This window comes from Salvia hispanica, chromosome 1 (assembly GCF_023119035.1).
Source record: "Salvia hispanica cultivar TCC Black 2014 chromosome 1, UniMelb_Shisp_WGS_1.0, whole genome shotgun sequence".
Classification (NCBI taxonomy): Eukaryota; Viridiplantae; Streptophyta; class Magnoliopsida; order Lamiales; family Lamiaceae; genus Salvia; species Salvia hispanica.
In genome coordinates, this window is record NC_062965.1 from 18,817,287 (window position 1) to 18,844,089 (window position 26,803).

At 37.0% G+C, this 26,803-nt stretch overlaps 4 protein-coding genes and 1 non-coding gene across 5 annotated transcripts; 2 read left to right on the forward strand and 3 right to left on the reverse strand.

Annotated features, from left to right (window-relative positions):
• Window positions 1-5,559: 5,559 nt before the first annotated feature.
• On the reverse strand, window positions 5,560-6,390 carry LOC125189172 (uncharacterized mitochondrial protein AtMg00810-like). Its single transcript, XM_048086430.1, has one exon. It carries the CDS (start codon window positions 6,388-6,390, stop codon window positions 5,560-5,562), a length of 831 nt encoding a protein of 276 aa, XP_047942387.1.
• A 9,015-nt stretch (window positions 6,391-15,405) lies between these two features.
• On the forward strand, window positions 15,406-16,606 carry LOC125209111 (transcription factor TCP4-like). The gene is made up of 2 exons (XM_048108721.1): window positions 15,406-16,305; window positions 16,423-16,606. Exon 1 carries the CDS (start codon window positions 15,544-15,546, stop codon window positions 16,300-16,302), a length of 759 nt encoding a protein of 252 aa, XP_047964678.1. The 5' UTR covers window positions 15,406-15,543; the 3' UTR covers window positions 16,303-16,305; window positions 16,423-16,606.
• Window positions 16,607-18,149: 1,543 nt separating this feature from the next.
• Window positions 18,150-18,223, reverse strand: TRNAI-UAU. Its single transcript has one exon. It is a non-coding gene; the product is annotated as a tRNA-Ile (tRNA).
• A 2,189-nt stretch (window positions 18,224-20,412) lies between these two features.
• LOC125202159 (30S ribosomal protein S6 alpha, chloroplastic-like) lies at window positions 20,413-21,748 on the forward strand. The gene is made up of 2 exons (XM_048100512.1): window positions 20,413-20,795; window positions 21,350-21,748. Exons 1-2 carry the CDS (start codon window positions 20,454-20,456, stop codon window positions 21,590-21,592), a joined length of 585 nt encoding a protein of 194 aa, XP_047956469.1. The 5' UTR covers window positions 20,413-20,453; the 3' UTR covers window positions 21,593-21,748.
• A 911-nt stretch (window positions 21,749-22,659) lies between these two features.
• Window positions 22,660-25,098, reverse strand: LOC125202158 (basic leucine zipper 61-like). Its single transcript, XM_048100511.1, has 4 exons — window positions 24,491-25,098; window positions 23,792-23,882; window positions 23,578-23,704; window positions 22,660-22,926 (listed from the first exon to the last, which is right to left on the reverse strand). The coding sequence occupies exons 1-4, from the start codon at window positions 24,964-24,966 to the stop codon at window positions 22,784-22,786; spliced, it is 837 nt and encodes a 278-aa protein (XP_047956468.1). The 5' UTR covers window positions 24,967-25,098; the 3' UTR covers window positions 22,660-22,783.
• Between the last annotated feature and the right edge of the window lie 1,705 nt (window positions 25,099-26,803).

The following is a 26,803-nucleotide window of genomic DNA, read 5'->3' on the forward strand; positions in this document are numbered from 1 at the left end:
TTTTCTGATTTGCAACGCATTCTCTGACTGATGTAGTGGTAGCGGGTGTCGATGTGCTTACTTCAGTTGTGGAACACTGGATTTTTAGATAGCGCAATCGCCGACTTGTTATACACACAAATAGTTGTTCGTTCCTTTTGTGGCCACTCGAACTCCGACGTGTCATTCTTCTCTATGGCTTTGATCTCTTCATCCATCGCAACTCGCCAATTTTCCCTTGTTGTAGCTTCTTCTGGTTCACAATCAGCAGATAAGCAAAATAAGGTGAGATCTTCTAACCTTGGGGTGTCGTCATACACTTCACTCAAACTTCTTGTGCGTTGTGTTGCTCTTTCATTCAAGAAAGATGGTGGTGAGCCTCTGACAGCTGATGTGGGAGATGTAGGTGGAGTCGTTTGTTCTTGATGTTCCTCTCCTATCTGTTCGCCTGTTCTTTGATCTCCAAACGTAGGTATGAAGGTGAAGTCATTGTTTGAGCCAAAATCCCATACTTCTTCTTCATCAAACTCCACATCTCGGCTAATCATGGTTTTCTGCGAATTTGGATCATATAACTTATAGCCTTTAGTGTTAGAGTCATACCCGATGAAAATGTATGGTTTGCTATTGTCATCGAGTTTACTCCTCGTCTGATCTGGTACATGTGCATAGGCTTTGCTCCCGAACACTCTTAAGTGGGCGATCCCAAGCTTTCTCCCGCTACAAGCTTCTTGAGGAGTCATTCCCCATACACTTTTTGTTAGGGACCTGTTGGACAGGTACACGGCGCACGCTACTGCTTCTGCCCAAAGCTCTTTCGCCAAATTCTTCGTCTTTAGCATGCTTCGAGTCATCTCAACGATGGTCTTGTTCTTTCGTTCAGCCACTTCATTCTGTTGGGGAGATCTCGGAACTGTTAGTAGCTGTCGAATTCCGCTTTCTTTGCAAAATTCCAGAAACTCCGTGGATGTGAATTCTCCACCTCGGTCGGTCCTCATTGCTTTGATTTGTAGACCGCTTTCTTTCTCGATGGCAGCCTTGAACTTCTTGAAGGCGTCAAATGCTTCTGATTTCTGCTTCAAGAAGTATACCCACGTTTTTCTTGAAAAATCATCAATGAAAAGTAGGTAATAATTATTTTTACCGAGGGAGGTTGGCTTGATTGGTCCACACAAGTCTGCATGGATTAACTCCAATGGCTTCTGAGCTCTCGAACTTGACTCCATTAGGAATGGCTTTCTGAAGTTCTTCCCAACTAAGCATCCTTCACAGAGTTGATCGGGGTGCTCGATGGGTGGTAATCCTCATACCATTTCTTTATTTGATAGCAATTTCAAGCTACCAAAATTCAGGTGCCCAAATCGAAGATGTCATAGCCAAGGCTCATCTTTATAACATGCTTGAAGACACTTCAACACATCATTTTGAACATTTAATAAAAACATTCTATTCTTGGACATTGGCACTTTGGCAATTAAATCATTTTTTCCATCTCTTATTGAAAGGCTATAATCTTTCATATGAATGTTATAACCTTTCTCTAAGAGTTGTCCAAGACTCAATATATTGTTTCTCATATTGGGCACATAATATACGTTAGAAATAAAGTCATGAGCTTCATTCTTCAAACGAATTAGAATCTTGCCTTTTCTTTTAACTAGAATTTTAGATTCATCACCAAAGGAGACATTGCCACTTACTGATTCATCAAGCTCCACGAACATGCTCCTGTTCCCGCACATATGATTGCTCGCTCCCGTGTCGAGGTACCACATATCATCTTTTCTTCCAACTTCTCCTTTATAAGCTAGAAGAACACATCCATTTTCTTCATTTGTGTTCTCCACGTAATTGGTCTTTTCTTCAACTTTTGATTATGTGTCTCTGCACTCGGAAGCATAGTACCCATATCTATGACAATTATAACACTCTATTGAAGATTTATCGTACCTCGACTGTGGATTGCTCCTTCCTCGTCCCATATTTGGGAACTCCTTTATTTCTTCATTGTTGGAAAAATATCCTCGTCCACGTCCACGTCCACGAGCATATCCTCGACCACGACCACGATCTTGTCTTTTTCCGCAACCTCTTCCTTGTGGGCCACCACCATTGCTCGAGCTTTCTTCTTTCTCCTTTGGGCTTACTTGCAACTTCAAAAGTTGCTCCACAATTTCTTGTTTCTTCTTTTGTTTCTTCTCATATGCTTGTAGCGAACCCAATAAGTGATTGATGGTCATTTCCTCCAAATCTTTTGTTTCTTCTATTGTAACTACTATGTGCTCAAAATTAGGGGTTAGAGAGCGCAATATTTTCTCCATGATTCTAACATCCTCCAATTTTTCACCATTTCTTTTCATTTGATTTGACACCGCCAAGACTCTTGAAAAATAATCCGAAATTGATTCGGACTGTTTCATATGCAAAGATTCAAATTCCCCTCTTAAAGTTTGGAGGCGTACCTTCTTTACTCGCTCCGCACCAGCACACGAGATTTGGAGCTTCTTCCACGTTTCTTTGGCGGTGCTTGCACTCGAGATCTTCTCGAAATCGTCGTCCCCTAGAGCTTGGTAGATGAGATAGAGAGCCTTCTTGGCTCTCTTTCTCGCATCTCACAATCTATCCCTTTGTTGTTGGGATAGATAGGTCTCGTCTTGCGGCTCCTCGTAGCCATTCTCCACGATCTCCCAAACATCGTGGGCTCCCAATAACAGTTTCATCTTGATACTCCAATTATCGAAACTGCTCTTATTGAGCATGGGGACTTGGAACGACGACAAGTTAGCCATACTACAGGTAGGAACTTATGGCTCTGGTACTGCTTTGTTGGAATATATAAGATATATGTTGGAGTAATTTAGTTTCGAGGAAATATTTGAGAGGAGGATGGGTAGATTATGTAGGAAATAATTTAGGAGATGTTGATGATGTGGGGAAAGTAAGACACACTTTTATTTCTCAAACTTCTCAAGAATTCAACTTGTCCACTTATACAAAATATTACAACTTTCTCATATTTATAGACATCCCCTTCCTATTCTAGAATCATCTACTTCATAATTTTATATTCTAAATATCTAGATTTTTATCTATAAAAATCTAGATATTTCTTACATAATATCTATTAATCTAGACTATTCTCCCAAAATATCTAGATATTCTCCTTCTTAATACTTTTATATTCTAAATATCTATATTCTAGAGAATTTTATCTCTAGTTAATTCTACCAAAATATCTAGATATTCCCTTCCCCAATTCTAGATAATTCTACATAATATCTAGATATTTGTTTTGTATAAGGGAAGTGATCAATTGCTAACTAATTAGCAATCCCAAACTAAGACTAAATCTTAGCCATTAGATTAGAAGATCTAGTGGTTGAAATAATGTCACGGATTATATTTTTAATTAAGAAAATTAATAAATAAAATTAGAGGGTATTAATGTCAATTCCCTCTCATTAAAATCATCTTAAAACTTTAAATTTACGTAACTCTCTCGATTTAAATTATTTTTTTGCAAAAAATATATCAAATTAAAGATAATTTTATAAGGATTCCAACGAGATCTCAATTGCATATGTTCCGACGACGTTCGGATGATGAAATTTGATATTTTTTATTTTAGTTTTCGTAAATGTTAATAATCAGATTTTTATCAACAAATACATCAAAAAATCTCAATAAAACCATGTAAAAATCTCAATAAATATGTGTTAGATATTTTCTTGTACTAGTGTTGATATTCGTATGTCATATTGTTGATATTTGTAATACACTGTTGATATGAAAAAAACATTCACGAAAATTATCATATGATAACATAATGACGATATTACCCTTTTGTTGGTATTTTGTCTACTATTTATTGAGATTCGTAAGATTTAATCTCTCCACTCATTTTAAAATTTAAAGGTGGAGATTTGATCTTGATTTTGGATTAGGGTGCTATAAGCATTATAATATGACTCATTTATATAATATCTAGATATTTACAAGTTTATATTTTAATATTCTAATAAAGCATTCGTTGAAGATTCACGATGAGTCAAAATAAACATGACATTTAGTTAGAAGCACTGTAATGAAATAATGAATATAGAATACATTTGCCTTAGTAAAATAATACTCTTTCTGTCTATTACAAATAATCTTATTAATGGTAGATACAAATTTTCATACAAATTGATAAACTAATGACTCAACTGATGATGCGACGGATGGTGTGATTTTCATACTCTATCCATAACCAACTTGGGTCGGATGATGTGATTTCGTGTCAAAACTTAGAATCAACTGGTGTGAAATGAAGGGAATAAATGAGACTTTATGTAACGCCCGCATTTTGAATTCTAATTTTGCATTTAATGTTTTTTTAAATGCCTCGAGTGAAATACATGTTACTAGATATTTTTATTTGATATTTTTGTGACCTAATTAAGTGGTTGATTGCGCGATTGACTTAATTAACTTCATTTATTACGCGATGAGGCACATTGATTAATTTTGTGCTTGTGTTTTTCGAACGAATAGATTTTAATTGTTTTTAAGTGCTTGGAATAACACCAGGCACTAAATAATTTATTTTACCAGTTTGATATGTAACGATGAAATCACAATTTGAATTTAATAATTCCTTACCACGAGGATTATTTATTTTATTCCATGCGTTTTTTTTGTACAAGAGCTCCTCAATCTGCAAAAATTGTGATCCAATCGGTTATATCAATCGGAAGTAATCACCCAACACTTTCGAACAACCTCACTCCTTCCCTCATTCTTTTCTTTTTGTTTTATCATAAATTGGGCCAGGTTACTTTTAAGTGTTGGCCCAGGTGGATTTTGTTTTATTGGGCCAAAGTGTATGAGTCTTGGGTTGAGTTTAATTAAAACCTTGGGCCGGATTCCCATGAGCCAATGTTGAATAAAGTACTTTCTGGTGAGTTGGGTTTTGTTAGCAGAATTTTCGGGGACGCAAACGGCCGAGCCGGCGATGCCTCGGAACGACTGCGAAAATTGAATAATGTAGGCTTGTTAAAGAAAATGTTACTCCCTCCGTCCCGGCTAAGATGACACATTCCTTAGCCGGCACGGGATTTTAGGAGTTACTCTCAAATGGTACGAGCAACATTTTAGATTAAGGAAGAAAGGAAAAGAGCGTGTAATATGTTTGGTTTAATTACTGTGTGTATATTTCATTGTAGGTCTCTCTTTAAATAGAGATTTACATAGTCTATGTACATGGTAAGACTTGGAGTGGAGACTAGAATCAATTACATTTAAATGCAGGATCAATCTATTTCTGGACTTGGTGTGAAGATTTGATTCTGATTTGATCTTGTTTTATTTTCTAACACTCCCCCTCAAGTTGAGCATTGAGGTCTCCAAAGTTCAACTTGCAAAGTACACTAATAAGGTTCTTCGAGTTGACCGCTTTCGTGAGGATATCGGCTAGCTGATGTTCCAACCGAACAAACGGGAATTCCACAACTCTACTCTCAATCTTCTCTTTAATGAAATGTCTGTCGACTTCCACATATTTAGTTCTATCATGTGGAACTGGATTCTCTGATATACTGATTAATGCTTTATTGTCATAGAAAAGTTGACAAGTTGACTCTTTTCTAGGCTTAGTCCAATTTCACCCATTAATCTTCGTAGCCACAGAATCTCTGTCAATCCACTCTTGATTCCTCTAAACTCTGCTTCAGCGCTTGACAGTGCAACCACTTTTTGTTTCTTACTCCTCCATGTGACCAAGTTTCCTTCTACAAATGTGAAGTATCCTGCTGTAGATTTCCTGTCGACTAGATTACTTGCCCAGTCTGCATCAGTGTAACCATAGACTCCTCGCTGTTCATTCTTCTTGAACATTACTCCATGTCCAACTGTTCCTTTGAGATATTTGATGATCCTCAATGCAGCTTCATAATGGTCCTTTTGAGGTTGATGCATGAACTGGCTTACTACTCCGACGGCATAAGCTATATCAGGTCTGGTGTGAGATAAGTAGATGAGCTTTCCAACTAGACGTTGATACCTCCCTTGGTCCGTTGGTTCTGCCTTCTCAGAGATCTGTAGTCCATGATTCACTAGCATTGGGGTTTCGACCGGCTTGCAGTCCAATAGCCCTGTTTCAGCAAGGATGTCCAAAGTATACTTCTTCTGCCTTAGGAAGATTCCTCCTTCTGATCTCAATACCTCTATCCCTAGGAAATATTTCAGGTTTCCGAGGTCTTTCATCTCAAATTCTTGGAATAGACTCCCCTTGAGACGCTCTATCTCTTCAACATCATCTCCAGTGATGATCATGTCGTCAACATAGATAATCAAGCATGTAATTTGATCTCCACGCCTTTTTAGAAACAAGGTGTGATCCGAGTTACTCTGCTTAAACCCATTCTTCATCATAGTCTCAGTAAATCTTCAGAACCCATACTCTAGGAGACTGTTTTAAACCATACAAGGTTTTCTTCAGACAACACCCTTCATCCTTTTCGAAACCATTCTTGAAACAAGGAGGTGGTTCCATATACACTTCCTTCTTTAACTCGCCATGAAGGAATGCATTGGTCACATCGAACTGGTGTAGCGGCCAATCTCTATTAGCAGCAACTGATAGTAAAACTCGGATTATGTTCATCTTTGCCACCGGGGAGAAGGTCTCTGAATAATCTACACCATAGGTTTGGGTATATCCCTTGGCAACCAGTCGTGCCTTGTATCTTTCTATAGAACCATCAGGTCGTCGCTTAATTGTGAAGACCCACCGACATCCCACTGCCTTCTTTCCATCTGGGATTTGACATTTTTCCCAAGTGTTGTTTCTCTCTAGTCCCCCCATCTCCTTTAGCATTGCTTCCCTCCAATGCTTGTGTCTCCAAGCCTCTTCTGCTGTGCATGGAATTTTTTCTTCTTCATATAATGCTGCTTCAAATGCTTTAGCCATTTCAGATATATGCCTCGTTGCAATATTCACAATTGCGTATCGGGCCTTCGCTCCTCTTATCCTTTCCGGGCTATATTTTTTAGGTGGCACTCCTCTTGTTGACCGATGCGGAAGCATGTATCTACCAACCTCTTCAGTCACCTGCTCTTCGATTAAGTCACAAATTTCTGGCTCAATATGAGCCTCTGTATCTGTCTCAGAATTATCAGCCACCCAAGTATCATTATTAGCGACAGTTTCAGGCTCAGATGAACTTACAGTAGGTATCAGTAGGGGAAGATCTGGAACAATGTCACTAGGAGTCGCGGTCTGTTGTACGTTTGAGATTTGATCTGTGATTCTGATGACTTCCAGTGGACTCGGCATTGAAGGGTCTTCGGGTTGACTTGGCATTGACAAATGACTTAGCGGGTCTATGGTATCACTCTCCCCCTGACCGCTAAGGTGGGTAAAGAAGTATTCACTTTCAAGGAAATCGCAATTCATGGTAGTAACAACGCGAATTGACTTAGGGTCATAAAACCTATATCCCTTTTGATCTACCCCATATCCGACGAATACACACTTGACTGCACAAGCAGATAATTTATCCCTCCCCTCATATTTGGGTATATGGACGAAAACTGAACAACCGAACACTCTAGGCTGAAGGGTTAAAGGTAAAGGAATTTGAGTATGGACTGAAAGTGTTTTGAGTGGGGTTTGAAGGTTTAGAGTGCTTGTTGGGAGACGATTTACAAGGTAGACAGAAGTGGCAACAGCTTCGGGCCAAAATTTTCGTGGAGTGTGGGAGTCGATCAGCATGGAACGAGCCATTTCTAGAAGGGTACGATTTCTTCTCTCTGAGACGCCATTTTGTTCTAGAGTGTATGGGCAAGTGGTTTGGTGTACAAGGCCATTTTTGAGAAAGAAAATTTTCATGGTGGAGTTCACAAATTCCCCCCATTATCAGACCTAAGGACCTTGATAGTTTTCTGGAATTGTGTTTGTATTTTCTTAAAGAAATGAACGAAGTTTTCAAAAACCTCAGTTTTTTATTTCATAAAATACACCCATGTCATACGAGTGCAATCATCCACAAAGAGAAGAAAATATCTAAGACCTTGACCCCCAATAACTGGTGAAGGACCCCACACATCGGAATGAATAAAATAAAAAGGAGAATCAACTAGAGTATTATTCAATTTGTAGGAATGTCTGTGGCTCTTGGCCAATGAACAAGTCTCACAATTTAAATCTAGAGAAAACTTAGGAGAAAGTACTTTTAGATAACCCGTAGATGGATGCCCCAATCTGCGATGCCAAAGCCACGCCTCCCTTTCTGTAGACCCGTGAGTCAGCATAGCGGTTCCGGTTTGAGCTATCTCATCAACGTAGTACAGACCGTCCCTCTCAGTGCCACGTCCAATGATCCGCCCTGTTCCGATATCCTGTAAAAGACAAAAAGTGTGCAGCTTAACTCCTTGGTAACATGACTTATGGAGAGCAATTTATGAGATAATGACGGGATATATAAGCAATTCGACAATGTTAGGGATGGTGAAATTTTCACGGTTCCTGCCCCTTTTACTTCAGTTAATTCTCCACTTGCAGTTTGGATGTAATTGTGTGGTGCATCGTGCATATCAGTAATATCTGACGCATCGTAAGTGATTGTGTCGGTGGCTCCACAATCAAAAATCCAACTTTTACTTTTACTTAACAACGATGCACACAAAGCATAGGAACTGGGTAAATCATTGAGGGGCTGAAAGGAATTTTGGCAAAGTATTGGGCTATTTTCGGACTTTTGGGCTGTTTGGGGTCGGTTTTGTATTTTGCGGTTTTTAGGTGGGCGAAATAGGGAAGGATTATCTAGGCGGGGTACAAAGTGTAATTTATATAAATATTTGGGGTCAGTTTCCAATTTAGCAGAATTTGGAGAATTTAGGGTTAAGTTTCCCACGCCTAACCCTAACTTACCATCCCACTCCATTTGCGTCGCCTCCGTCGGTGTGGAAGCTTTCCCCGTCGCCGCAATTCCGACCAAGGCAGTTCCGGTCTTAGTGTCCTCGCCCACTGGTAGCCCGCCGCCTTGGTTAGTAGCGGCTCCTCCTGAGTTGCTTCTGACGGTGGCGACGGTTTCACCTCCGCTACCCGCCACCGCTACAGCTGCCTTTCCTCCCCTGTGCGGCGGGATTGGTTTGCCGGTCCGTTCCTCCCACCACTCCGGGAAGCCCACCAGCTCAAAACACGTTTCTCTGGTGTGGTTCCCACACACACATAATTTATTTGATAACATAATAATCATTATAGTGCAGAAAATTAAAACAAGATAGTGCTGATGTAGAAATGAGATGGGTTGTGGGATGGGCCGTGAGATAGGGCGAACCATTGCAGGGAGATAAGCTAGTGTAAAATGCTAACGTGACAAGAGAAAAATGGAGATAGGCTGTGAGATAGGCTCCACCACCATTGTGAATGCTTTTACCGTTTAATCAAATCTTGCATGTGAATCCATCGATATGAAGGAATAATTTCTGATACATGGTTCAATCAAAGAGAGTTAGAACACCTCTGATTCAACAAGCGTATTACTTGTCCAATAAAAGATTCTGAATTTTTATGTTCAATGACTTCCATTCTTTTGTTTACATTAATCAATTAAAACCAACCTTAACTTCAGGGCAAAATTGATACAAAAATCATGAATTTTGGTATATACTGTTACTTTAAAAAATCAGCAGTTCCTATTCGTAGTAACATGTTGATGATTTAGCGGTCGTATTGATAAATGTTAAAATTCATGATTATTACATTTAATTTTAAAATTATTAGGAGTGTAGGACGGACCACAATTTAACCAAAATTCGCAATTTTTCTGGCTGTTTGTTCTAAATTCGAATATCCTAATATAGTCCATGTGTCTCTCGAAGGTTGTCATCTTTGGAGCAACGGATTTGCCTACTCTTGCACAACCTGCGACTTCACCTTGTGTCTGCGCCCTCATCACTCCTGCAATAACCCACGCGCCTCACAGGAGCAACCACTTCCTCTTCATGTCTCCCACCACCGAATTCGATGAAAAGTGCAGCTGCTGCAGCTCTACCCTGACCGGAATCAGCTACAGCTGTAGCAGCTGCACCGATTTCAACCTCCACGTCAGATGCGCCCTGCTTCCACGCACAGTTCGCCATATATTCGATCCGCACCCTCTCCTGCTAACTACAGCCGCCCCCAGAGAGTCAAAGGGCAGATACAGCAGTCGGGATGAGTTCTTCTGTGAGGTATGTGAGGAGATTTTGGAGGGAGAGGGGCCGCCGCGGTGGCACTACAGCTGCGGAGAGTGTGATCAGTGGTTCCACTATGATTGCATTCCCTCGGTCGATTGGCTTTCAAGGATGAAGGTGGGTGCGGATGTTCGTGTGGATGTCCACGAATGTCCCGTTGCGCTTGTTCGGCTGGAGGATGGAGTTTGCGCCGGGCGGCGGTGTGGAGCTTGTGGGGAAAAATTGAAATTGGGTGATGATGGTTTGGTTTATGAGTGCTCCGACTGTTTCTTCGGGTTGCATCAAAACTGCGCCAAGAAACATTTGTTGAAGATTCATGACGACGAGTAAGAATAAACATGGCCTCTAGTAAGAAGTGAGGTAATCATGTACTCCATCCGTTCCACAATAATTGTCGCTCTTTTCCATTTTAGTCTGTACCACAACAATTGTCATATTTCATTTTTAATATAATGGGAAGTAGGTCTCACATTCCACTAACTCACTTCACTCACATTTTATTATAAAATCAATATTAAAAAATGAGCCTCACATTCCAATAATTTTTTCAACCAACTTTTCTTTACATTTCTTAAAACTCGTGCTAACAATAAATGTAACAATTATTGTGGAACGGAGAGTGTAATGAATATATTAATATATTGTGAATAGAATAATATTTTTTTTCATCCTAATTAGTAGATGAAATAAATTTAAACTTGGAATTGGTAAAATATACTCCTTTCGTCCCATTAAATATGCAACATTTGAAAATCGGCACAAGTTTTTATGTAGTGTTGTTTTGTGAGTTAATGAAGAGAGAGTAAAGTAAGAGAAATGAAAAAGTAGCGATAAAGATGTTTCCATTTTAGGAAACGTTTCATTTTTAATGGGACAAACTAAAAAGGAAAACGTTTCATTTTATAATGGGACATAGGGAATATGAAATAAAAGAAGGAAAAAAAATAGTAGTAGTAAATAATAAAATGAAGAGATTATTTTTTTAGTGGGAGAAGGAAGTATAAAATCATCATTTTGCACTGAAATCTAACTTTAAAGCTCATTAATTTAGAGTATTGAAATATAGGATTTAATTTCCAATAATTGTTATTTACTTTTATATACTCCATTTTAAAATTTGTGTCAAGTTAAAATATGAGACCGAGTGAATTACAAAAACTATACTGTACTAACTTAGCTGTAAAGCATTCTCCCTTTTATAAACTAATTAAATTGAAAAATGCAAAGACCATTAATAGGCCAAAAGTACATAAAAATTAAATTGGTTGCAAGTGACCCCAACTGTTTTGTATAATTAAATCAAACTAAAAGAGCATGGGAAAAAGGAAAAAGGGAAAAGTAATGTGAAAATGAAAAACTATAGTACTAGCATTTAACATTTCTCTTCCAACTAATAAATCTGAGCTTCGAATCAGCACATCCACATGATAAAAGGAGAAACAAAATTGATTCTTTAATTAAAAAAGAAGAAAAATGTCTCTCACTCTCTCGAAACACATTCATTGTCTCTAATGTTCCATCTTTACAGCCACTCTTAGCACTATAGGCTATAACACATTAGTGATGTTTCGGGTCGGGTCCGCCCGGGCTGACCCGGTCTTCGTGGTACCAGTTTTCCGCCGTTTCTTTCCTCTCCAAGCTCTCCTTGATCGCCTCTCGGGCGTTGTCGATCAATGCCCGTCCCTCGGGAGGTGCAGAGGCGCGAGGGAGGAGACGCGACTGAGTGGCAGAGAATGTGAATGCTATCAAGACAAAGCAAAGCCAGAATTTGAGGGCAGCCATGTTGTTAATTGTATGTATATATGTGTGTGTATGTCAATTACAAGTGTGTGTAGGAATAGAGATGAAGGTAGAAATGTGGAGGTTGGAGAGAGGTTATTTATAGAAGGAGAATAGAATAAGAAGCCAAATTTAGAGGAAGGTTTTCCACTCGAGATTTAAAGTGGGCTCATGTTTGGAACGCCATGCAATCAAATTCCTGAGGAAAACTACACTTAGTTTATATCAGTCGGCATTACAAAATCCTACTAACATCCATGAATATGCAAATTAATATTGAGTCAGTATATATTAGGGATATTGGTCCCTAAAATCATAAACTTTGGTCAAATTTTAGTATTTTTCACTAACTTTAAAATTGGTCTAAAAATATCACAAACTTTACATTTTGTTTGTTAGCCATGACAGTCCAAATAATCTTCGGCAAAAATCTTATTATATGTGGATAACCGTGAAATATTTATGATATTTTAGACTACTTTTTAAGTTTGCGGCAAGTAGGATAAAAAGCTACGTAGAAAATCATGTTGACTCGGTAGTCTAAGTAGGATAAAAAATGCACGGACATTAGTTGGATATGGTGATTGACCTGCCATGTGAAATAACAAACAAAATGTAAAGTTTGTGATATTTTAGACCAACTTATATCAATAAACATATATAGTTTTCATTTTAATCAAACATACCAGTATTTATATAGTTATTATATTGATAAAATATATCAATTCTAAAATGAAACATCTCAATCGAATTGATACCTATAAAGGTAGCAAAACTCCTGATAGTAATATTTTTTTCTGCGTCTGCCACTCACCGTGGACGGCCGTCAAGCGTGATATGATAATTAAGCTTACGCCTCTTTCGGTTTGGGGTTGAGACTCTATGCATATGATGTGGAGTTAGTGGTGAGGGTATCATTACCATTTGAAGTATATTCAATTGCCGACGTGGATTTAAAAGTTATATATTCATTCCTTTAGTCTCAATTGCCAATATTTTGCCGCCTTTCCGGTGGAGAGAGCCAATTTATTGTCTTATAATTCATGGATAGGGTGAGGTTGAAGTTAGTTAGTTCAAAGGGTTAATTTATTTATGTCTCTTTATCCTTATCCTATTGTTTTGTTTTTTTAAATATTAGGGGTATTAGCTAGGGTAGCTTGTTTGGTAGAGGATATAAATATTAGCAGGTTGAAAAGTGATCTTTGCTTAGTAATTTGATATAATATTTTTAAATTAATTCTAACGGTAAGTTCCATGAGGAGTGAAAGTAAGATTGATATGCAATGCACTCCAACTCCCCGTGACACTTGCCTCATCCCAATATATATAATATAAATTGAATAGAGAGGTGAAAATTTGATTAAGTGGTATTAAATAATACTAGCACTAAAAGATGCACTTAAAAATTGAATGGAAAAGAAACATTAAATCCTCTTTAAATAATATGCACTTCAAGTCTTCAACAAACCTTAATGGAACAATGAAAAATTTACTAAAAAAAGTAATTGAAACATATAATTAAACATAGATTTTCTCAGAGGCCAGACGACCATCAACGGTCGAGATGGACTGGCAGGCAGCTGAACGAGAAATGGGCTGTGCAATGCAGCCGTGTCCGGGCGGCTGCATTGCGTGTGCCCTTACTATTACCAAGAAAATTGGGCAAGGAAAAATAGTAGTATAAATTATAGTAGTATTATTAAGTGTTAATTTCAACAAAGAAATAAAATGCCGACCAATGCAATCCCCACCACAAAAAGTGGCAATATTTTTATGTAATTAACTAAACCCAAAATAGAACTATGGAAAAAGCATTTGTTTTGGATCACTCACTAATTCCCATTGTTTTCAATTTTTCAATTTATGCTTATCTTGTTTGTTTTAAAGTACTTACTTTTTGGGGTAGTTGGAATCATTCAAAAGGGAAGAATCAACTAACCGAAAGAAAACCAATATCATAAGAGAAACTAGCACTAACTAAATGATCTATCACCGACCATTTTATCTTTTCTGCCTCAAAATCTTATGTGGTCTATGATATTAATATTGTTGCGAACGATGGAATATACTCTCACTATGCCCAAAGAGCCGACGATGTGGTTTATATTGCAGTTGGACGCTCCTTTTATTTATTAAGTACTCCTTTTATAATAAGAAGTTTATAAATTTTCATATTCTATGTCGTATCATGATCTATTTGGTATGCATTCGAAATAAAGTTATTTTATTGACATTATGTTATAAACAAGTCCGAGTAGATCTAAAAAAGCAAGCCAACCAAGCCAAGAGAACGTAACCTGGCCCAACTACCTGGGCCGTCCATTGAGACGAAACGCCGCGCCACAAAGCGGCCTCCAAGGCTACGCTTAAGCTCATATGTTTTCGGTTGATTCTTTTATTTCATTTTATTGTAATTGTGTCGAGCAAAATTATAAACTTCGTATTTAGTTTTCTTTATCAATCTTCCCCCAGACGTGGGAGGTAAAAAATTATGTCAATTACAATTAGCAGAGGTGATTGACGTCAAAATATTGGCATGTCTTCTCTTTTAGAGAAGGTGAAAAAAAAGAGGTAGACGAAACACGAAACACAACTTAATTTGTAAAATGTTTATCCTCCGTGTAATAAATATGGAGTTTTTGTTACTAAAAAGATAAGTCTCATTATTAATCCTCTTTAGTAAAATAAGAAGAGAGTCACTCACGCAGGATGAAGGATGAAATCTGACGTTTAATTTGTTAGACAATTATGCTAATGAGATACTACAATTATATGATAAGCAAAAATAAGATTTTATCTAAAGATTAAATTAACCTTAGGAAAAAAGTGAGATAATTAATTATGAAAGTATAATGTAATCTTGGTACTGTAGATATGAGATACTCCCTCCGTCCCCTATTAAGAGTCACACTTTTCCATTTCTATCCGTCCCCAATTAAGAGTCACACTTCATTTTTACCATAAATAGTAAGTAGGCCTCACATTCCACTAACTCAATTCACTCACATTTTATTATAAAACCAATATAAAAAAATGGATCTCACATTCCACTAACTTTTTCAACCAACTTTTCTTTACATTTCTTAAAACCCGTGTCCGATCAAAGTGTGACTCCTAATTTAAATTGGACGGAGGGAGTAGCATACATTGACTTGAACCGAGCTTTTAAGCCTAACAAAATTAACAACATAACCATGTCATATATAGTGCCACTGGACTGCCACGTAAGCTATTATTTTCTATTCCGGCCCAAACATAACAAATTCACATAACGACCTAAATTATTACGAAGATGAAATTCAAAATTCACCGAAAATAACAAATTCCAGCCAAAATTAAAGATATTTTCGACTAAAAATGAGTGCCCACAAATACCACAAAAGCTGTATCACGTCGTTCTCAACATGACAGTGATGCTACTCCAAATCCATCTCTCGATTCTCTCTCTTTACATAATTTAAATCACAAATGAATAAAATCAACACAATGCAATTTTATTAGTGCATTTCCTTTAAATGAAATATTTTATAATCAAAACATTATTCCACATCTGATTTTTTCGCGCTTATGAGGAACGCCGGCGGCGAGATCGTGGCGGTGGACGGCGGCTACATCGTCCGCTCCACCGGCAAAAAGGACCGCCACAGCAAGGTCTCCACCGCCAAGGGCCCCCGCGACCGCCGCGTCCGCCTCGCCGCCCACACCGCCATCCAATTCTACGACGTCCAGGACCGCCTCGGCTACGACCGCCCCAGCAAGGCCGTCGATTGGCTCCTCCGCCACGCCAAATCCGCCATCGACGACCTCGCTCAGCTCCCCCCCTGGCACCCCGCCCCCTCCGCCGCCGCCGACAATTCCAATTCCGCCTTCCCTCCGCCCTCTCTCGACCTCTCCGCCGCCGATTCCGCCTCCAATTCGAGTTTCCCGCCGCCGGAAAGCGGATCCGCCGCGATGCGGCTGTTTCACACCTTCGCCGACTCCGATTTGCTCCGCAGCCAGGATCTGAGGCTCTCGCTGCAGTCGTTTCAGGAGCCGATTCTCCTCCACCACCACCAGCCGCCGCCGCCGCAGCAGCAGCATCCGATCCAGATCGGAATCGAAGGATGGGCGGAGCACCACCAATTTCAGCAAATGTTAGGTCAAAATCAATTTGTTTCACAGAGGGGAACCCTTCAGTCCAATACCACACCTTCAATTCGCGCGTGGATGGATCCATCCGCCGACGATCCGTTCGCCTCCGGCTTCTCCGGATTCGCCACCCACGCGCGAAACGAGGACGGCTATTCCGATAAGCCATCCTCCGCCTCCTCCGGCTCTCGTCACTGATAAGTAAGTTCTCTAACCGTTGTGTTTAAAATTTAAATTTTTAAATACGGAACAGTATCTGTTATGAATCTAGATCTTTATTTGTGTCTGTCTAATGGATATTATAATAATTTTAAATAGAGAGATCGGGAATTTGTGCGGAAGACGAGGAAGAAGATCGAGAGACTCTGGTCGTCTGCGTGTAATGTATTGTTTCGTTTCTCGTTTGCTACTTTGTTTTTTGTATGTTCAACTAGTGTCATGTACTCAACTCAATAATTGCTTTTAATTTGGTGTTATGTCATGTTGATTGAGGTTTGATCAAGTGAGTTTGAATTTTGTTATATTTACTATGTGAAGTAGTATGAATGCCATAAATCTTGCATTTTCTATGAAAAATACAATTAATTGAGCTGTTTATTAGTAGGAGTATAATTTAGATGACACAACTAGGAATAATTAGGTTGTTACTTGAAGAGAAATTAATGGTGTCAAAGAGATAGTTGGAAGTCATTAATTATATCTTTACTTGTTTTGCTTTTACTACTTGAAAGCTCATCAACTTCTTTAGTCCAGCAAAAGGAATAGGTAAAGCGACTCATCCTTCCCCGTCTCCATCCGTGCTTGGGTGTTGGGGAGCGTTCGGATAATGGTCGTTTTCCACCAACATCGAGACCCCCCCGAGTCAGACCGGATAAGGGAGGGATTTAATATAGACTGTGAGTCGGTCCTCCTATTATCAGTTAGTTTTCAGATAGAACATCTTTAGGTTTGAATGATTTCCTTTTACCTATCAGATATGCTTCAACGAATAAGATCAAATTAAATACTACGAATTGAGTTATACTGTATCGAAATTGTGAAGTAAAAAGAAATCAAAGTATACACGGGGTATGCTTCAATGAATGATACTGCATTTAGTCCATATCTCTCCTCTATGTATGGGATGCACTTCAAATAATATAAGACCACAACTAGTTTCTTCAAATATGAGGTATGCTTCATTAAATGAGACTGCACTGTGCCTAAGTGAACAATACTAGAAGATCCAATGGGCTAAGAAATGAGATGCCAAATAAAGAAGATGCCCTTTCACTACACACACATCAATATTTGGAACTTAGTCATCAATGTATTCATGGTCCCCTACCCTGCAGTGCCTTTAAAATCTTTTGAAATCTAGCTTAAATTCTATCTTACCTCACACACACAAACAACAAAGAAGTAAATTTGAAAAAAGATAAATAAAATGTTTTGCAAAGACATGGTGTCTGTCAATGGTTGTTGGTACATCTTAATTCACTCACTGCATGAGTCCTAGAAGAGTGAAGAATAGCATCTTAGTAATTCGTTATTTGGAGATATTGTTGACCCCATGGTGCGGTGGCTCTATCCATTCCCCACCTTGTAGGACATATTTTTAGTTTTATTTCATCACCCGTCTTCTATTGCTAGCAATGACTATCGGCACTGTCTTTGCCTTCCGACATCAACAATGACCTGATATACTATCTCTGACTCCATGAGTTTTCGTTTTTTGGATCCGCCATTGATCCATACTCTTTTACTTGGAGTTACTTAGTAGTTATAGAAATTTTAATCATGCTATGTGGTATATAGTCATATTCATTGTTCGCAGCTCAATATCCTAAGGTTTTTGGTTCATTATCACGTTGTTTTAATGGTTAGGAGAAACATATTTTATATCGCTATTCGCTAGACATTGAAATAATGATACTTTCCCAATAAATCATTATGGAAGCCCAAGGTTGTATGTAATATAGGAGAAAATGTTAAACAATTTTTTTTCATACAGTTGTGTTGTGTAGTATTTTATTTTAAACAAATAAAAAATTAACAGATGCGATTGGTCCCGGCGGGGCTCGAACCCGCGACCTTCGGCTCATAAGACCAACGCTCTAACCAACTGAGCTACGGGACCTTGGTTGATAAAGAATGTGCAAAAGAGACATTTGTAATTAATTAAGCAATTAGTTGTCTAGATTCAGGATATTTTTTCTTTTTTTTATGTTGGAAGCCTGGAAGGGACTAAGGAATTTGGTATAAACGAACATTTTTGTATCTTGTTTTGTTTCTTTTTTAAGGTAAAAGATAGTAATATAACCTTGATAAATGATAAAATTATAACGTAAAATACAATTTTCATAAGGGTAGTTCGAGTGCCTATTGGTGTGTGGTGGTGTTGATTTTTACTGATGAAAAACATAAATCAAAATAGAGAAAAGATACATAAATTTTATATGTATATAATATCTTTGAATTTTAAAATTTAATTGAATTTAATTAAAAATTAATTTTATTATTTGTTAAATAAAAAAGAAGTGATGTAGAAATTTTATTTTAAATTGTAATATGATTTCAAGTTTGATTCGAATTAATTATACAGTATATAGTAAAAAAATAAATAATATACAAATATTTAAGAAATTTCAATTTTTTAAAATGTTACAAAATAATTAGTATGATATTTATTTTAAATCCATCAATGTTTACAAATCGATTTTTAATGTAAAATATTTAAAAAATTCGATTATATACGTACAATTATGTACATTTATCACTACTCATCAAAATATTAGTTTATGAAATAGTAAAGTTAATTAAATAATAACATAAAAATTAATACCAATTTACAAACTAGTACGATTAGGGGTGTAAATTCGGGTACCCGCGGGTACCCAAACCCGAAAATTCGGGTACCCGAACCCGAAATCTCAAAAATATCATACCCAATACCTGACCCGTATGTGAATTTGGGTACCCTAATACCCGATGCGGGTACTCGAACCCAACTATTCGGGTACCCAACAACCAGAAATTATTATATTTTAAATTTATCTTTTATAATAAATTAAATTGTGATGAGAATATAAATTATTAAAAATCACACAATACTTATACTCCCTCCGTCCACGAATAGGAGTCCCGGTTGGCCATTTCCATCCGTGCGCCATTAGGAGTCCCGGTTAGACATTTTATCTTGGGAGTATAAAAAATGACCCCATTGTTCTCTTAATTTAGAAGCTGCAATTAATTTTAATTCACTTTGATTGCAATTTCTCACTCTCTCTCTTAATGTTAGATTTCATTATTCCAAAGAATAAAATAAATAATAATATAAATGGGTCCCACATTCCACTATCACACACTTTAATTATTACACTCAAACTTTTCTTAAAACTCGCACCCAACTCAACCGGGACTCCTATTCGCCGACGGAGTGAGTACTATTTATTGACCACAATTCTATATTATAAAATAGACATTAGAAAAATAGTCAGTACTTAATTTTAAAATTAAATTTTTTTTGGTATAAATTGAAACATAAAAGAGATTAAAATAATTTTTTAAGACATTAAATGAGCATGCATGAGCATGTAAATAAAATGGAGAAAGCATAACTAATTAACTATATATTTTCAAAAGATAACAAGTAAGAACATAAATAATGCAATATGAATCGAACACGAATATAAAGAAGAGAGCAAACGGCCAAAAGAGAGCAGCAGCAACGGCGTGAAGGAAACTTGAAAAAGTGAGGCACACGAAAAATTTATAAATCTACATGTGATTAAATAAAGTTACCCTAGATTTACCCTATGGGCCATAGGTCATATACTAAATAAAAATATTTATCACAAATACATAATTAATCGGGTTTAATCGGGTATTAGTTGGGTACCCTAATACGGGTTTCGGGTACCCTAAACCCGAAAAATCCTAACATTAACTACCTAAACCCGTACCGGAATCCATAATTTCGGGTTTCGGGTATCCAAAACCCATTGGATATTGAGACTGGGTCGAGAATACCCGAAACCCACGAATTAAATTTTCAGGCCTAATTACGATAGGATATCCAGAGTAATTAATTTTGCAATCGTGTAAATGTCACGGGCTCTATTTCCTCAATCCTTATCTTTAAATTTTCACTTTTATTTTACTATACTAGTAGAGATTGATGAAAAATAAAAATAAAAATAAAAATAAAAATAAAAATAAAAATAAAAATTTATGGTATTTTTGAATGAGTTTGAGATTCCAAAAGAAAAGTCGCTGTTTTCAGCAAAGAAAAGTCGCTGATAACTTGAATCACCTTATCTATCAACTAGAAATCACAACCCCATCAACCGCTCCAAATCCAAACAACAATGGCTTCCACAGCCTCTCCACCGTCGTGTGCTCTCACAGTATCAAAGCCACCCTCTTCCCTCACCTCCCTCTCCGCCTTCACCTCCTTCAAAATCCGAACCCCGGGAAGAGCGAGGCCGAATTCGTCTGTCTCCGCTGTGAAGGCCGAATTCGACCTCGCTTACTTCGAGAGAGACCTCGAAGGAGGCGACGCGCCGCCGGCCACGCCGGGGTTCCCGGAGGCGGAGGACAAGGAGGAGCCGCAGTGCCCGCCCGGGCTCCGGAAGTACGAGACCATGGTCGTCCTCCGCCCCGACATGTCGGAAGACGAGCGCCTCACATTCACTCAAAAATATGAAGAGGTGATGAATTTTGATTTTTTGTTGTTTTTATTTTCAAAATTTTTAGAAGTTTTCGGTGAATCGAGAACGAAGCGTACTTGCGTTCATGTTGTCGATGAATCTGAAGTTGAGTTGATCGTGTTCCAAGTTGAGTTTATAGGAATGAGATTCTATCGACGTATTTAGGGAGCCATTAATTGAGAAATTGAATCAATTGATAGATAGTTGTCATAAATACAATCTTTAGGGGTCATTGGGCAGAGAAGATAGATAAGGTAAAACGTGATAAAGAACAAAAATTTTAGATCATTTTAGATCACATAACCTCAAGATAGCGGAGTTATCTACCCTGGCAAATAGACCTTTAGATGATTAAGGCGAATTATGTTATATTTTACAACATTGGGTCGATAATTTTTGTGTGTTGGTGTGAAATTGGATGGGATTGAGGTTGTGGGAAATGAGAAGTATCTTGCCAACTAAATTGCGCTTCAACCTGGCTAATTTAGGGAGAATATTCATTTCCACAAGTTATGGTTTATGTAAAACTCTGTTGAATGTGGGTTGTCGTGCAGTTACTAGTAGCTGGTGGTGGGATGTACGTTGAGGTGTTCAACCGTGGCGTGATCCCACTTGCTTACAGCATCAAGAAGAAGAACAAGGCCGGAGAGACGAACACGTACATGGATGGGATCTACCTTCTTTTCACCTACTTCACCAAGCCCGAGTCGTTGAAAATTCTCTCCGACACACTACTTGCCGACGATGAGGTCATTCGGTCATCCAGTTTCAAGATCAGGAAAAGGAAGTTGTTTTAGGTATGTGGAATGTACTGTTAAGTTGTTTGTAATGTCTTTTTAGCCTAGCTCGGGATACTGGTTTCATTGTCCTGAGCTAGATATTGCGTGTTTCTATAGCGAGGGAGAGATTTATTTTGGATTTTTGGAAGGTAAATGCACATTCATGTTCTACAATCCTAACTTTTGGATGGGTTACAACACTATCAAATAAAAAATATGAAGAGCAACATTTGTTACCCATAAAGGCTCGTTTGATAAGTTAGTAATGCCTAGATATAGATACATATATGACTATTTCTAAGTGTTTGATATCATAGTTAACTTATTATGTCAGCCCGTGGTATTTTCTATGGCCCATCCGAGCCTGCAAATTTTTCCTTTAAATACAAAGATATGTATCTCATAAATTTGATCGGATAGCATTTCTACCTCATTTATTATGATTTATTAATACAAAATCTAGATAATTTCTTGTCTACCAAACAACAACGAAAAAACCTTCATCCGAGCTTATCTTGACACGAAGCCCGCATTTCTTATCTTATTTAACAAATCTTGTTATATCTATCTTTCTTATCAAACGAGCCGCAAGTATGCAACACTAATAGTTAGGTAGAGTCCTACTAAGCTATCTTTGTGGATAACAATCTAATATTGATGGTTGGATTTAGAGAATGAATCATCAGGATTAAAATACATAAATGTCAACTTTCTTTATAAAAATGTTCATCGGCATAAAACATATGAAAGACATCAATTTGCGTCATAAAAATGCGAACCAAGTTTAAATAAGATATTTTGTTGACATTATATGTCATATGTTAACATCACATTCGAAAATCCAACAGCCTAACAATGACCAAATTATAATTATCATTTGGTTATATCTCTATAAGTCACATAAATGTAACTCATCAGTCAAATTGGCTAATAGGGACAAATCTAAAGATATGTGTAGCACAACATTTCCTTTAAACAAAATATACAAAAATTATCTAAATAATGATCAAAGTTATATACGGACCGAACTCAAACAAATAATAATGAATTTTTTCAAGAATTTGTTTCTATAAATTCCCTTTTTTTTTTATCCCACCTAATTTAAAAAAGAACAAAATAGAAAAAAGTCCCACTATTAGATTAGAAAAAAAAAGGGAGAGACACACCATGTGATGCTTCTCTCTCCCTAAATTAATAAATATCATTATATTATTCCTCCTCCTTCTCCGCCGCCTGCCGCTGGTTGCTCAAAGGCGGCTCCGGCGGTGGCGCCTCCACATTCTTCTTCATGTTTTGCTCGTGGAAGACTTTACTCAGCCTCTCTATTTCCTTCTTGAGTGCTTCTTGGTGGGCTGTATATCCGATGTCAAACAATAAGTTTTATTCGTTGTGAATCGGTTTAGGTAGATTAATTTGAGGCGTGTTGTTACACTAATTAGTATTCCACATTAAATGAAAAGTTAATTTACACAAAAATCATGCCCAACTTGCAAATAATAAAGGGATCATATCTGTTAAAATCATGAAATTTGATAAAATTCTTTCAATCTATAATGTTTAAAAATGAAATACTGAATCACAAAGTTTAAAGTTTTTCGATCGTATCATATTTATACAAAATGCCGACTTTTGGTGATGCTCAAATAGTCTTCGCAATAATGTGAAAAAATAAAAAAGAAAAGAAATTAAAAGAAAGGAAAAAAATAATTTTCTCGTAACATCAATACCGTTTGAGTACCACCAAAAGATGTCAATTTGTGATTACTAGAATTTGACTAAATTCCATAGTCTCATTTGCTTTGATATAGAATTTAATGAATTAATTGGGTGTGTATATTCTGAGTGAAAGGTGAGTCTCATCTCTACTATACAAATTTTATACTGTAATTGAATGCGAGTGAATTGAGTTACTAAAAATGAGACTTCTAACACCTGACAAGATGAAATATTGTACTCCGTAATAAACTTTTTGATAATTGAAAAATAAAATGTACTGTAGTTACCATCTTTGAATATTTTGTCTTGAGCCAATGCTGCTATCCTCTGCTTAATAGCACTGTTATCCACATTCAGTAGCAGCCTTTGATGGTCCAGAAATGCTACTCTTGGCGACAATGCAGATACCTCTGCCTAATATATTATCATAATTACTTTTTTGGCAATTATTTAGCATGAAAACAGAATTAAACATTTAACTATGTTATTTATTTGATGTACCTGTAAGGTTGTAACACTCCTTTCAAGCTCAGAAATGTATTGCAGCTTTCTCACTCTTGACCTCTGGGCTGACTGCCGGTTTGCCATGATTCTGCAAGAGAGTTTAATAAAATTATTACTATAATCCATATTAAAATTGAATAATTGACAAAATACTTACTTAGTTATTAAAATCATGAGTATTGCTTCACAACTATTTGCTGTGTACAATACGATATTTACAAAACTTTTTTTGAATATTTATAGTGGAAATGAGTCATGTCTCATTTATTAGAATGTGTCTAATTTTAACGTGCGAACCAAAATGAAAATACAAACAATTTTTTTGGGAGAAGGTGTAAATATTTATTTATCTAGAATCTAGATATACTAATTAATAGAGAGATCAATTTAATATTTTCTTCCTTTCAAGTTAATAGGGAAAACTATTGTATTGTTAAACAGAAAGAAAATAAATATAATTGAGAATAAAGTAAGAAAAATTAAATGATCGATTTTCTCCTATTCAAGTTAATTGAGAAAAATAATTTTTAATATAATTTTGCTAAGTAGAAAAAAATTGAAATGGAGTATAAAAATGGTCGATTTTTGTCAAAATAAAAATTATTCGTTTAAACTGAAAGATTTCAAAAATTATTGATTAAATTTGCAATTTATTAAAAGAAAAACATGGGCAAAATTAATTCAACAGAATTTCACCTTTTGATTCGTTTAGGATCTCCGGCGGCGTTGTCGGAGCATTTATATGTCTGCAGCGCCTCCGCCGCTTTATCGGAGCTGTCGACCTCCACCGGTTCAGCCTTGGGCTGAACGCGGTGGAGCTCCGTCGCGGCCCTCTTCTCAATCTCTCCGTCGCTGTTCTGATCGGACGGCGTGGAGGGGTTGACGCTGGACGGATTCGACGACGATCCGACCGCGACGAGGTCGTCGGAAAACATGTTCCGAAGCTCCTCGTCGTCGATCCGATCGAACCCGCCGCCGTGAGCGTCCTCGACGAATTCAATGGGGTCGCTCTCGGAGCGGCGGTGGGAACTTCGCCGCATCAAGGAGAAGTCGAGGAAATCGTCCACCCATGAGCTTGGTGGCGCGGCGGCCAGCGTATTGTGGAATTGAAACGATGGCCAGTTGTGCGCCGCCGCCATGGTGGTGGGGGCTTTGGGGGGCAAATGTTCCATGCACTTCAATTGAAAGAATGTGATTCCAATTTCTTGTTTCACTTTGTACAACGATATGTGACAATAACTAACAATCGAAGTGACCTAATTAAATTCGAGCCGAACCAAACCAAACCAAAAGATGTCCTTATGATGTCGAGAAAATTAAGGTGTCTGATGGGACAATGTTATGTCTGTGTATATATAGAGTGAGGACTACAGAGACATGGTATATGCGTTTTGTTATTTTCAAATAAAGTCTATTTGGTTTAAATTGGACAATTTTTTAACTAGTAAATGTTGTGAAAATTTTTTGAATAGAAAAATGTAAACTACTCTACTAGGGATAGTTGTGAGTTGTAACTTGTAATAGTGACGTCATGAGTTTACTATAAAAAATAGTAAACTCTGTCCTGACTAAGTTGAAACAAATCTTTTGGATACGGAGATTAAGAAATTGTATTAAAAAGTAAGAAAGATATAAAGTAGATGGAGGAATAAAGTAAGAGTGATTGAATGTTTTGTTTGTTGTTAAAAAAAATGACTCAACTTAGTTGGGACATCCCAAAAAGGAATACGACTCAACTTAGTTGGGATCAAATGGAGTAAAAAATAGTAAAATATGAAAAAATAAAATAAAAGCAATGTTAATGAAAATGAGACTAAATACATTTGAGAAAAATGTACAAGAAATAGAAAAGAGAAAATGACTTATAATAAAAAAGGATTTACGTTGGTCGTGAATGGAGGCAGTACTTCCACCATCTTATTTAAAATGACTTGTTTTTTTTGGCACGACGTTCCATTTAAAGTGTAATGCTACATATATTTTTTTGGAAACATCTATCTTTTCTCATATTTATTTTTTCTTGATATAATTTATAAAATAATAATGGAGTGTAAAATTTCATACCAAGAAAAAGAACTTTTTTCATTTAAGAAGGAAATACTAGCCATATCTGTTTGTAATGAAGAAATAGGAGGGAAAGAGTGTCACATGGAAGTTGGACAGCTAGCAACAGCTGGGGGGATTTTTTAAGATGATAATCTAAGTGACTGAACCAACAGCTTTGATGGAAAGTATAGGTTGTATAATGAGGGGGGCAACAGCCCACCACGTGCCGATGTGACATTTTTGGAACCTATCTTCATTTTTATTTATTTCCAATTTTAGTAGTAGTACTCTCTCTATCTCAAAAAATTGAGTCACTTTCGTTTATGATAGGAATTCATACTACTAGTTAGGGGGTTTGCTTAATCGATTTACACGAACCAATGTCATTCTACTTTTTACTCAACTTTTTAAGGGTTGGAGACTTTTCAAAATTAAGAATTCTTATGAGGCATGACAGTCGTTATAATGTGACATGCAACTTTTCGCTAATCATTATTCGTGTCTCCTTAAATTCGCTTAATTAATTAATATATACCCACTCAATAAGTACACCCCAAACAAGCCACTTAATTATAAGATCATTTCAAATTATTAATGACTTCATCTTAATTCAAGTAGAGATAACATTTCTCTGATACTACTACATGTGTATGGCCCATGGGCCAATTGGTATATAGTGAAAACACTAAGAAACTGAAGAAGGAAATTTTGGGGACAAAAGCAAAGAGTGCACATGGGGTGGACATATGATACTAAAATGTGCTGCACTGCCCTAACGTAACCAAATATAACCATATTACAATCAATATTATGGAATTGAATAGTAGTAGTAATTTTCAACTCTGAATCTACTTAAAATTTTCGTAAAAAATAAAAACTCTATATGTACTTAATTTTTAAATTTAATTCATCCATTATATTTTGATTTAATAGGCTGGCCTATCTATTAAGCGACTCTTCCAT

What these genes read in the sequence shown, in the direction of transcription:
- LOC125209111 (XM_048108721.1), top strand. Translation starts at nt 15,544, where the DNA reads ATGAGGAACGCCGGCGGCGAGATCGTGGCGGTGGACGGCGGCTACATC.
- LOC125202158 (XM_048100511.1), bottom strand. Translation starts at nt 24,966, where the DNA reads ATGGAACATTTGCCCCCCAAAGCCCCCACCACCATGGCGGCGGCGCAC. An exon ending in GATCCTAAACGAATCAAAAG is followed by an intron (nt 23,883 to 24,490) that starts GTGAAATTCTGT and finishes ACTCTCTTGCAG; the next exon opens with AATCATGGCAAACCGGCAGT. An exon ending in AGACAAAATATTCAAAGATG is followed by an intron (nt 22,927 to 23,577) that starts GTAACTACAGTA and finishes TCGGATATACAG; the next exon opens with CCCACCAAGAAGCACTCAAG.
- LOC125202159 (XM_048100512.1), top strand. Translation starts at nt 20,454, where the DNA reads ATGGCTTCCACAGCCTCTCCACCGTCGTGTGCTCTCACAGTATCAAAG. An exon ending in TCACTCAAAAATATGAAGAG is followed by an intron (nt 20,796 to 21,349) that starts GTGATGAATTTT and finishes GTTGTCGTGCAG; the next exon opens with TTACTAGTAGCTGGTGGTGG.
- LOC125189172 (XM_048086430.1), bottom strand. Translation starts at nt 6,390, where the DNA reads ATGATGAAGAATGGGTTTAAGCAGAGTAACTCGGATCACACCTTGTTT.